Source organism: Oryctolagus cuniculus, chromosome Y (assembly GCF_051225735.1).
Source record: "Oryctolagus cuniculus isolate XC-2025 breed Fujian yellow rabbit chromosome Y, ASM5122573v1, whole genome shotgun sequence".
In the NCBI taxonomy this organism is placed as follows: Eukaryota; Metazoa; Chordata; class Mammalia; order Lagomorpha; family Leporidae; genus Oryctolagus; species Oryctolagus cuniculus.
Genome location: NC_142889.1, coordinates 6048506 through 6060519, shown reverse-complemented (window position 1 = coordinate 6060519; position 12014 = coordinate 6048506). Strand labels below are relative to the sequence as shown.

Here is a 12014-nt window from a genome sequence, read left to right as displayed (position 1 = left end):
CTCTCTAATGTGTTTGTCGTTTGATCTATTGAGTTCTTCATTTCATTATGATTTCTCTTCACTATCAGCATTTCATGTTCTACTAGTTGCTTCGTTTCATTTTGATTCCTCCTTAAGATTTCATTTTCTCGAAGGAGATTTTCTATCCTGTCCAGTAAGGATTTCTGTAGGTCGAGAAGTTGTTTTTGAAAACTTCTTATTGTTCTTATCATAAATGTTTTGAAATCCGTATCTTGCATTTCTTCTATCTCATCATCTTCATAATCTTGAATTGGGGTGTCTTGTTCATTTTGGGGGTGCCATAATGTCTTCCTTGTTCTTGTTTCCTCAGTTTCTGCATTTGTTGCTTGGCATTGTGGATGCTCTTTGGATTCTTCTTCCCTTGCTGTGGTGTTTTTTTCTTGTTATACTATGACTGTATTAAGTGGACTGTCTGCTTTTGATGGAGCCTTAGAGGCTTGAGCTGGGTGTGGCCTGAGAGCTCTGTTTGTTCCTCAGGGTTAAGGGTGTGCCAAAGGTGACACTCCCAGGTTAGGCATGGTAAATCTCTCTTTCTTTTCTTTCTTTTTTTTTTTTTTTTGGATTCAGAAGGGAAGTAATTCTGCACAGCTGAGTGGAATTGAAGGTAGTTAGCAGGCGAATGATGTACCCACAGGAGCCATAGATCGGAAGCTGTTTCCCAAGGACCACACAGGGAATCTGTTCTGCACTCAGTGTGGGCTCAAATTCTCTTGCAGTCTCCCACTGGGTTGCCAAGGTTACCAAATTGTTGTGTCTCTGGAGAGTACTCACGTGAATTCCATGAGTTCTCTCACCCACCATCTCTTGTTTCACAGTCTCAGTTCATCAGCACCACACATTCACTAGGTCCCAATTTCCTGTTATTTCACCCCCCCACCCCACTCCCAGAGTTAGGTTTTTCTGCTTAGTTTAGTTTGCCTAGTGAACTTTCTCCCACGGGGTTTCAAGCCTCGTTCCCTCTAGTCTCCTCCTTCTGCTCTCCCACAGGTGTCTCGGGCTATTGAGATTCAGCTCACCTCGTGTTCCAGCGCTGGTGTGTTGATTCTGCCGCTGGTGTCCCGAGCCGTGGGCTCCCACACCCTCCACGCAGGTCCACGTGAATCACTAGTTCCGGAAGAGTTTCCTCTGCTGTTTCTTCCCCTACTCTTCCTTGAACCTGCAGTATCTCCACTTTTATTAAACTGTCTCTTCCCAGACTGTCAGTGTGCTCCCTTCCTATTCCGCCATCTTGCCGCTCTCTGTAGATGGGTTTTCTTTTTAATCCATTCAGCTAGTCTGTGTCTTTTGACTGTAGAGTTGATACCATTTACATTCAGTGTGACTATTGTTAAATACTGTCTTTTTTCCTGTCACCTTTCCTTAAGTAGAGCTGTTTATGTATTTTGGTTTTTCTTTGTATTCTAGCTAGGTCGTTTTCCACATTCATCTTCTTTGTAGTGAAGTTCCTTTTTTGTGTTTCTGTGCAGCACATACTTGAGCCAGTGTTGTAAGGGCTGCACATGAACATAAAAATTCTTTCAGTTTCTGTTTGTTGTGAAAATCTTTACTTCCCCTTCATCTGTAAATGGTGGCTTTGCAAGGTACGGTATTCTCAGGTGGAAGTATTTTTCTTTTAAAACTTGGAATATATCATGCCACTTCTCCTTGCCTGTAAGGTTTGTGATGAGAAGTCGGGGGTGAGTCTGATTGGATTCCTCAGAGTGTCATCTATCAGTTTCTCTATGGCACATTTTAAGATCTGTTCTTGGCTGGCACCGCGGCTCCCTAGGCTAATCCTCCGCCTTGCGGCACCGGCACCCCGGGTTCTAGTCCCGGTCGGGGTGCCGGATTCTGTCCTGGTTGCCCCTCTTCCAGGCCAGCTCTCTGCTGTGGCCCGGGAGTGCAGTGGAGGATGGCCCAAGTCCTTGGGCCCTGCACCCGCATGGGAGACCAGGAGAAGCACCTGGCTCCTGGCTTCGGATCAGCGTGATGCACCGGCCGCAGCGGCCATTGGAGGGTGAACCAACGGCAAAAGGAAGACCTTTCTCTCTGTCTCTCTCTCACTGTCCACTCTGCCTGTCAAAAAAAAAGAAAAGATCTGTTCTTTCACTGAGCTGAGTGTTGCTACAGTGTGTCGTGGTGAATACTTTTTCTGGTCATGTCTGTTGGGGGTTCTATGTATTTCTTGTACTTGGATGTTGTGGGAGTTTGCTAATAGTATTTCTTTATTTTTTGACAGGCAGATTTAGACAGTGAGAGAGAGAGACAGAGAGAAAGGTCTTCCTTTTCCATTGGTTCACCCCCCAAATGGCCGCTATGGCTGGCGTGCTGCGCCGATCTGAAGCCAGGAGCCAGGTGCTTCCTCCTGGTCTCCCATGCGGGTGCAGGGCCCAAGGACCTGGGCCATCCTTGCACTGCCTTCCTGGGCCACAACAGAGAGCTGGACTGGAAGAGGAGGAACCGGGACAGAATCCGGCGTCCCGACTGGGACTAGAACCCAGGGTGCCAGCACTGCAGGTGGAGGATTAGTCAAGTGAGCCATGGTGCCAGCCAGATAGGATTTCATTAAGAAGGCCTTTAATCCATTCTCTCTTTCCACACATTCCAGGGCTCTCATTATCTGTACATTACATTGCTTGATATAGTCTTGTAAATCTAAAACTGTGATTTTTAATTTTCTAATTGTTCTTCTTATGTTTAGTATTACTGTGTTAATTTAGTATTACTGCATTAATTGCAGAAGTTTGTCTTCCAGTTCTCATATTCACTCTTCTATTTCATATGTTTGATTTCTGAGAGATTCCACGACATTTTTTATTTGGTCAATTTGAAGCTTTCATTTCCAGTATTTCATTTTGGCTTCTCTTTAGAATCTCAGTTCCTTGGGAGTGCTTCTCATTCAGATCTTGAATTTGTTTTTGATTGCTCTTAAGTAATCTTATCAATTTTCTGAACTCTTTTCCTAGCATGACTTCAATTTCTTTTTCTTCTGTCTATTTGTGAAGACTTAGATTGCTCCATTGGCAAGTTCATTGGTTCTTTCTTACTCTTATTCAGAATTTTTCCTTTGTTCTTTGGCATTTGTTTGTGTTCTGATTGATTTAATTTTTAGATTGTTTTTCCTCTGCTGTGAGCTGCTATGTGTCTGTGCTGGTTGCCAGTGTAAGCAAGCAGCTCCACCTCCTGGAGCTCTGTTTATTTCTGGCAGCTTAAAGAGGAGAGTAGCCAGGCTTTGATGTACTAAGCCCCACCTACTAGGGCTGGTCTCCCTGCTCCTTTGTTCACTAAAAAGAGCTTGTGTTTGTTTTTCAGATTTATTTTTTGCTGTGTAACTTGCGTGATGGGAGAGAAGTCACTCTGAATTGTTGTGATTGTTGTTCTCTGGTGGGGTGTGTTATGAGGTGGCCCCCACAATTTTTGGGTTCATGGCACAGGAGGCAAAAGTGCAGCCCGCTGCCTACACTGGAAAATGTAAGCAACCAATGTGGCCTATCCCTGCCAGCTGCAGTTCCAGTTAGGGGGCGGGGTAAGACACCGAGGAATCGTGGCATGTTCACCCTTTCTGCCCGTCCCCCAGAATTTCTCCTTCTTCCCACTTAGAGCACCGATTACTGTTCACCAAATTTCCACACTCATCTGTGTATGCATCTCTGTGGGCTCACAACCTCTCACCTGAGTCACTGAGGGAGTGGTGGCTGTCTCCTCACTGTTCCCTTTCTGCACTTTGGGCACCTGTCTGTCTTCGCAACGTGGGCCTGTGCACACTCTGGTGAACTCCTGAGCCACTCTGCGTAAACTTTTTATTATTGCTGTGCTTGCTTGTATTCCTCCTTCTTGTTAATTATCCATTTTTCCCTGTGCAACTTGGAACATCCCACTGCTATACCACCGTCTTGCCTCCACCTCCACAGACACAAACTTCATCTGCTGTTTCACTCCATAAACAGCTGCAGCCGCTGTCCTGGGCCAGGCTAATGCTAGGATCCTAGAACTCAGTCTGGAACTCCCTCATATGTATCAAGAACCTGAGGACTTGAGCCACTTCTGCTGCCTCCTGCGGTGCGCAATAACAGGAAGCTGGAGTAGAACTGTAATAGCTGGAATTCATAGTAGGCATGCCAACTTGAGGTGCTGGCTAATGAAGCACAGTCTTAACCACCATTTCATTTTTATTTATTTTTATTTTTATTTTTTTGACAGGCGGAGTGGACAGTGAGAGAGAGAGAGAGAGAGAGAGAGAAAGGTCTTCCTTTGCCATTGGTTCACCCTCCAATAGCCACCGCGGACGGCGCACTGCGGCCGGCACACCGTGCTGATCCGATGGCAGGAGCCAGGTGCTTTTCCTGGTCTCCCATGGGGTGCAGGGCCCGAGCACTTGGGCCATCCTCCACTGCACTCCCTGGCCACAGCAGAGAGCTGGCCTGGAAGAGGGGCAACCGGGACAGAATCCGGCGCCCCGACCGGGACTAGAACCCGGTGTGCCGGCGCCGCAAGGCCTCCAGAGGATTAGCCTAGGGAGCCGCGGTGCCGGCCAACCACCATTTCAAATGCTTGCCCCCTGTTTTAAGGTCCTGTCCCTCTGCATCCATGATTGAACGATTAGAGATCAAAAATATGTGAATGATAAAAATTGCATGTATATTGAGCATATACAGGAACACATGTAACTATCTACTTGTGTTGCATTAGATATTGCAGTCCTAATGTCCTAATGTGAGTTAGAGTTTGTGTGCAAGTATGATCAGCATTTTGTATGAAGAACTTGAACATCTGTGGGAGTTTTGTATCCATCGAGTTCCTAGAACCATTCTTCAGTTACAAAGAGATCTTAGTGTTTTTATAGTTGTTTTCCTGGCCTTTGATAGTTTTTTTGTTTGTTAATTTTTTATGCTTTATACTCAGGTCTGTAGTATATTTCTAAGGCTGGTGTTCTTTAATTTGCTTCCCTGTCCTCAAGAACTGTGTCCTGTGAAGTCAATATGTTCTTGTCTCTGAATTCTGAACTCATTGTCAAATGAGGGTGTTTGCTGGTTTCTGTGATCCTTCCTACTTCTTGTGCTTTGGCAACAAGCTGGAATAATCAGGCAGCTAATTGCATTTGTTATTTTAACAGGAATCATTTTTTTGTACTGCCTTTTCTCATGGTTAAAAACTGATTTCCGTGGTTTCTTCGTTAATTATTATAGAAAGTTAAATTAATCAGAACTGAAACCTTTTAGTTGTCTGAGGACTGGACTAGAGGCAAAATTCTGAGTTGAGCCCCAAAGTCAGAGACATGTGTGAGACATGGTCGAGACACGTCCTCAAGATTTGAGTTGTGTGAAGGAGAGGTCTCTCCTAATTGTTGTGACTCTCCCAAGGATCTGGGTTAAAGGTAAACAGATTACCTAGTTTCAGGTGGAGAGTTGATGACACTTTCTTAGAGTTTGGAGAAGGAGAGAGAGACATCTCTTTCATACGTTCTGAGTCTCAGGAGCCTGAGCAGACCCCTGGAGATCAAAGACAGATTTCATTCTTTGTATCTGAGTGCTTGCAGTCTCCTACACTCAAGTAGACAAAAAGGATAGAAGGTATTCACAATTTTTAATTGAAAAGGAAGAGCTATAAACATGGCTTTTTTTAGAATCGTATTTAGAAGTAGAGTCATTGAGGGGGTTGAGCTAAACCTGGGGCAGGAGAGGAACAGTTTTAGATACCTGAATGTAAGAATAGAGGCTTACAGTGTCTGCGCTACAAGTATTTTGGTTTTTAATTTTAAATTGAATGGTGCTACAATTCACAATAGCCAGGACCTGGAACCAACCTAAATGCCCATCAACGGTAGACTGGATAAAGAAATTATGGGATATGTACTCTTTAGAATACTATACTGCAGTAAGAAACAACGAAATCCAGTCATTTGCAACAAAATGGAGGAATCTGGAACACATCATGCTGAGTGAAGTAAGCCAGTCCCAAAGGGACAAATACCATATGTTCTCCCTGATCGGTGACAACTGACTGAACACCAAAAAGGAAACCTCCTGAAGTGAAATGGACACTATGAGAAACGGTGACTTGATCAGCATAGCCCTGACTGTTAATGAACAACTTAATACATTATCCTCTTAGTATTTTTTTGGTCTGTTCTACTTAATATGACTGGTTTAATTCTGTAATTATCACACAGTTATTCTTAAGTGTTGAAAATTAACTGAAATGTGATCCCTGTTAAACATGAGAGTGGGAATACGAGAGGGAAGAGATGTATAATTTGGGACATGCTCAAGCTGACTTGCCCCAAATGGTAGAGTTAGAAACATACCAGGGGATTGCAATTCAATCCCATGAAGGTGGCATGTACCAATGCCATCTCACTGGTCCAAGTGATCAATTTGAGTTCACAATTGATCATAATGAAAGGACTAAGAGTCAAAGGGAGCACATAAACAAGTCTAGTACCTGCTAATACTAACCGATAGAATAAATAAAGGGGAGAGTGATCCAACATGGGAAGTGAGATACTCAGCAGACTCATAGAATGGCAGATGTCCTAAATAGCACTCTGGCCTCAGAATCAGCCCTAAAGGCTTTCGGATCTGGCTGAAAAGCCCATGAGAGTATTTCAGGCATGGAAAGCCAAGACACTCTGGCAAAAGATCTCTGTGAGTGAGATCCCAGTGGAAAGAACAGGTCATCAAAGAAGGAGGTACCTTTCTCTGAAGGGAGGAGAGAACCTCCACTTTGACTATGACCGTGTCTAAACAAGATCAGAGTCGGAGAACTCAGAGGGCTTCCATAGCCTTGGAAACTCATGACTGGTGCATAGGGAGATTACTGATGCCATAGACAGGAGTGTCAGTTGGTAAAGTCAACAACAGGAGTCACTGTGCACTTACTCCTCATGTAGGATCTCTGTCCTTAATGTGCTGTACATTGAGATTTAATGCTATAATGAGTACTCAAACAATATATTTCACTTTGTGTTTCTATGGGCGTGCAAACTGCTGAAATTTTTACTTAATGCATACTAAACTGATCTTCTGTAAAAAAAAAAAGAAAAGAAAAAAGAAATTATCAATTCCCAGCTTGACTCTCCCTGGGATTAAACATGACAATAGGTCTGATCTGATTTCATCATCATTTAAAAAAATCATCTATTATTTTTCACTCTATGTTTGTGTGTGGGAGCAAACCGTTGAAATCCTTACTTAATGTATACTAAGCTGATCTTCTGTATATTAAGATAATCGAAAATGAATCTTGATGTGAATGGAAGGGGAGAGGGAGTGGGAAAGGGGAGGGTTGTGGGTGGGAGGGACGGTATGGGGGGGCAGCCATTGTAATCCATCAGTCGTACTTTGGAAATTTACATTCATTAAATAAAAGTTAAAAAAAATAAATAAATTTAATGGTGCTAGATGGCAAGATGGGAGAGTTGTTACATGACTTAACATATTCCCCTCCACCTTTTTTTGTTTCCCTTAGGGCCTTACACCTTCAGCATATGTGATACCTCCAGCTTCTCTGAGTATATTCGTGGAGGCATTGTCAGTCAGGTCAAAGTACCTAAGAAGATTAGTTTTGTGAGTATGAGTTGATGGTAGGTTTCTGGGCGTTTTCTAGTTTTTTCCGGCCTCTGATCCTGATGTCCCACTTTCCACAGAAATCCTTAGTAGCGTCATTGGCAGAGCCAGATTTTGTGATAATGGACTTTGCCAAGTATTCTCACCCTGCTCAGCTGCACATTGGCTTCCAGGCCCTGCATCGGTTTTGTTCTCAATACAATCGATCTCCTCGACCACATAATGAGGTAAATGAGATGGGGAGATAACCAGTGGATTGGACCAAAGCGGTCATTTTTCCATTTGCCTACAATTTCCTTCCTCCTTATCCTCCTATGGTGGTCTGAAATGTTCTTTTTTGACTCGTCAGGAAGATGCAGCAGAACTGGTGATCTTAGCACAGACTGTGAATTCTGAAGCCTTGCCCCCAGGACAGCAGGGCATCCTGGATGAAGACCTCATTCGCAAGTTGGCATATGTAGCTGCTGGGAATCTGGCACCTATAAATGCCTTCATTGGGGGCCTGGCCGCCCAGGAGGTCATGAAGGTCAGCATGGATGGTTAAGGGCATGGCCAGAAGTGTCCTCTACTTGTCACTTGTCAAGCCTCAACTACTGACAACCTTTTCTCCCCAGGCCTGCTCTGGCAAGTTTATGCCTATCATGCAGTGGTTGTACTTTGATGCTTTAGAATGCCTTCCTGAAAACAAAGAAGCCTTCATGGAAGACAAATGTCTCCCGGTATGTGGGTCCTCTGTGACGACTTCATTGTGAGCATCTCTAAAGCCACTCTTCCTTAACCTTCCTGTTCTTTTCTTTTCTTTTCTTTTCTTTTCTTTTCTTTTCTTTTCTTTTCTTTTCTTTTCTTTTCTTTTCTTTTCTTTTCTTTTCTTTTCTTTTCTCTTTTCTTTCCCTCCCTCCCTCCCTCCCTCTCTCCCTCCCTCCCTCCCTCCCTCCTTCCCTCCCTCCCTCCCTCCTTCCCTCCTTCCCGCCTTCCCGCCTTCCTGCCTTCCTTCCCGCCTTCCTGCCTTCCTTCCTGCCTTCTGTCTTCCTTCCTGCCTGCCTGCCTTCCTGCCTGCCTGCCTGCCTGCCTTCCTGCCTTCCTGCCTTCCTGCCTTCCTGCCTTCCTGCCTTCCTGCCTTCCTGCCTTCCTTCCTTTTTTGATAGCATCAGAACCGTTATGATGGGCAGGTGGCAGTATTTGGCTCAGACCTACAAGAGAAACTAGGCAAGCAGAAGTACTTTCTGGTGAGTAGACACCCACTACCTTCACCTTCCTTACTAGCTTCTGACCCCTCTTAGATTTTCTTTTGTCTCTAGAAGTTGGGTCTTTCTGATCTTTTGTGGCTTGATCACATTCACTTTTTCACTTTCTGTGAATTGAAGGAAAACATGATATATTCTTTGTTTTGGGTCTCAAGTGCTTCCATTTTTAAGATGATGATAGATTTTTGTGATTTGGGGGTTTAAATATGTGGCATAGATGACTTTCTTTCATCTTTGTACCTCTACGGGAAGTACAGAGCGGTAAATGGCTTCCTGCTATCTGCAGTCACCTTGACCAGACTCTCTTTCCCATCTTCCAGGTGGGTGCAGGTGCCATTGGCTGTGAGTTGCTCAAGAACTTTGCCATGATTGGACTAGGCTGTGGGGAGGGTGGGAATATTACAGTGACAGACATGGATACCATTGAAAAGTCCAATCTGAACCGACAGTTTCTCTTCCGGCCCTGGGATGTCACAGTGAGTTGAATGGGGTTTATGAGTTTCTGTCATATCTCTCTCTCTCTCTCTCTCTCTCTCTCTCTCTCTCTCTCTCTCTCTCTCTCTCTCTCTCTCTCTTCTCATCCTAGTGGCTTAGAACACCTCTCTCTGTGTGTCTCATACCCTCATACCTGTGTCCAAATTTAATTGTCTGCCAGTCAGTCTTCACCTCAGCAAACATTTATCAAGCACTTAGGTCATTTCATTGATAGGTTTTCATAATTTCTCCACTCCTGCGTTGTTGGTTTTGGGCCATTTTGAATACGGTACTGTAAATTGGGGTTATGGAAGGCCGTTGTGAAAGTCAGTAATTTTACTGCCTGCTCAGAGTCTTATAACTTTACAGTCCACATAGTAGGTTCTAGACATTGAAATATATGTTAAAAAGAAGTTCCTGCCCTTTTCTAATAGGAAAATTAATAGTAAAATACTCTTGGAATCCACAAGATTATAATAGTCATTTTAAGAACACTAAGACCATTATTTGACTTTTTTACTCTTATTTTATCAAAGAATGGAACTTTCTAATCTTCTACAGGAAATCCTCCTTTAATTCAATGAAACACTTTTCCAAATGACCACTGTATCGTGAGACAGAATATGTACTAGTTGTAAATATCCATTCAAAATGGAAGTTGATTGAATATGGATTCCAGATTTACTTAAAACCAAACTTATAAACACTTTGACTTGTTAAGTTTGCTATATAGTTTTAAACTCCTGCAAGTTATGCTGATAGGCTGTCAAACTATTTTTCTGTGCTGCCTTTTCCTTCAAACAAAATACCAGGTTGAATGCATTAGAAATGAGAATCTAGCTGTCATTAAGAAGTACATAAAGATATTTGACCAAAAGGTAAATGGAGTTTAGCTCCTGTTACTGAAGTTTGCATTGGAAAATATTTTTATGATGATTCAGATTATGTGTAGGATTTATTAAGGATTTTAAAATGGTCTAATTTTTTTCTACTTTCTAGTTAAATATGTGATACGAAAATGTATAGAAAAAGTTTCTTGGTTTGATAACTTAAAAAAACAAATACAGTCACAGAGAATATCATTAACACGTGAAAAGGTAGGGTATGGACGTGGTAAGAAACAAAGGTGTCTTTGGAAGGTTTACAGTGTAAACAAAGGTATCTTTCATGAGAAAGATGACATTTTTGGGGCTGGCGCTGTGGTACAGTGTGTTAACACCCTGGCCTGAAGTGCCAGCATCCCATATGGTTGCCAGTTCAAGACCCGGCTCTGTTCCACTTCCGATCCAGCTCTCTGCTGTGGCCTGGGAAAGCAATAGAAGATGGCCCAAGTCCTTGGGCCCCTGCACCCACCATGGGAGGCCTGGAGGAAGCTCCTGGTTCCTGGCTTTGGATCAGCACAGCTCCAGTCCTTGCGGCCAATTGGGGAGTGAACCAGCGGATGGAAGACACCTCTCTCTCTCTCTCTCTCTCTCTCTCTCTCTCTCTCTCTCTCTCTCCTCTCCCTCTCCCTCTCCCTCTCCCCCTCCCCCTCCCCCTCCCCCTCCCCCTCTCCCTCTCCCTCTCCCTCTCCCTCTCCTTCTCATCTCTCTGTGTAACTCTGACTTTCAAATAAATAAAAAAATCTTTAAAAAAAGTGAAATTTTTTTCAGATACTCGAAGGATGTAGATTAGAATGTCTAGCATAATAGTGTGCCAACAGATAAAGGTAAAAACCTGAGCAAAACTGTACTTTATGGTGTGCAATGATAGAGACAGCTCATTTTTCTCTAAGGAAAAATGTATTACCAGTGGAGGGTTTTTTTTTTTAAAGATTTAGTTTTGTTTATTTGAAAGAGTTTGAGAGAAGAGGGTCCTTCATCCACTGGTTCACTCCACAAATGGCTGCAGTGGCCAGTGCTGAGCTGATCTGAACCCAGGGGCCAGGAGCTACTTCCGGGTCTGCAGGGGCCGAGAGACTTGAGTCATCCTTCTCCTGCTTTCCTGTGCCATGGCAGAGAGCTGTATAGGAAATGGAGCAGCCAGGACTTGAACCAGCACCCATTTGGGATGCTGGCACTGCAGGCCACAGTTTTAAAACACTTCACCACAGTGTTGCATCATCCAGTGTTGGGTTTTAAATAAGAAAAGGTCTTGGTTTTGGCTTTGGCTTTGAAAAGATCCTGTGTGTCTTTGTTTTTATTTAGGTGATGTCATCTCTATTCTGGGTCTCATTAAATGAAAAAAAAAAGTGGAATTAGTTGGTAAAATAATGTAAAACTAAGGAATTTTTTTCCTATTTGTGGCATATATTTTGGGCCCTCTTGGTCTCATTTCACATTTGTCACATGTGGCATTGTCACAGAACATCAGGTGATGTTCTTGAATTTGGAGTCAAGGCTTTTCTTCACTTACTCAGTTGTTAGGTTAGCTGTTTAAAAGGTTGTGTGTGAATGTATGACAAACAGCTTTCTCCCTCCATTCCCATTCAGAAGTTAAAGTCTGATGTAGCTGCGGCATCTGTGCGTCAGATAAATCCATACGTCAGAGTAATAAGCCACCAGAATCGTGTAGGCCCTGACACTGAGTGTATCTACAACGACGACTTCTATGAAAACCTGGATGGTGTAGCCAATGCCCTGGACGATGTAGATGCCCGTGAGTTTCTAGGCACATGAGGATAGGGCACAGCCATCATTGTGCATATTAGGGTGGGGTGTACCTGTCCTAATACTCCTCTCCCAGTTCTCAT

The 12014-nt window shown here is 43.5% G+C and overlaps 1 protein-coding gene across 6 annotated transcripts in view; it reads left to right on the top strand.

The window, feature by feature from the left end:
• The window catches only part of LOC149119155 (ubiquitin-like modifier-activating enzyme 1), a 33760-nt gene that overhangs the window by 14800 nt on the left and 6946 nt on the right, over positions 1 to 12014 (top strand). For 3 of the 6 annotated variants that reach the window (XM_089325156.1, XM_089325151.1, XM_089325154.1), the window contains 7 exons: positions 7468 to 7565; positions 7646 to 7792; positions 7915 to 8091; positions 8180 to 8284; positions 8711 to 8791; positions 9130 to 9285; positions 11755 to 11920. In XM_089325156.1, coding sequence (XP_089181282.1) covers positions 7468 to 7565; positions 7646 to 7792; positions 7915 to 8091; positions 8180 to 8284; positions 8711 to 8791; positions 9130 to 9285; positions 11755 to 11920 — 930 coding nt within the window. The remainder of the gene's footprint in view (positions 1 to 7467; positions 7566 to 7645; positions 7793 to 7914; positions 8092 to 8179; positions 8285 to 8710; positions 8792 to 9129; positions 9286 to 11754; positions 11921 to 12014) is intronic. The other 3 variants (XM_089325152.1, XM_089325153.1, XM_089325155.1) reach the window with 3 other exon arrangements.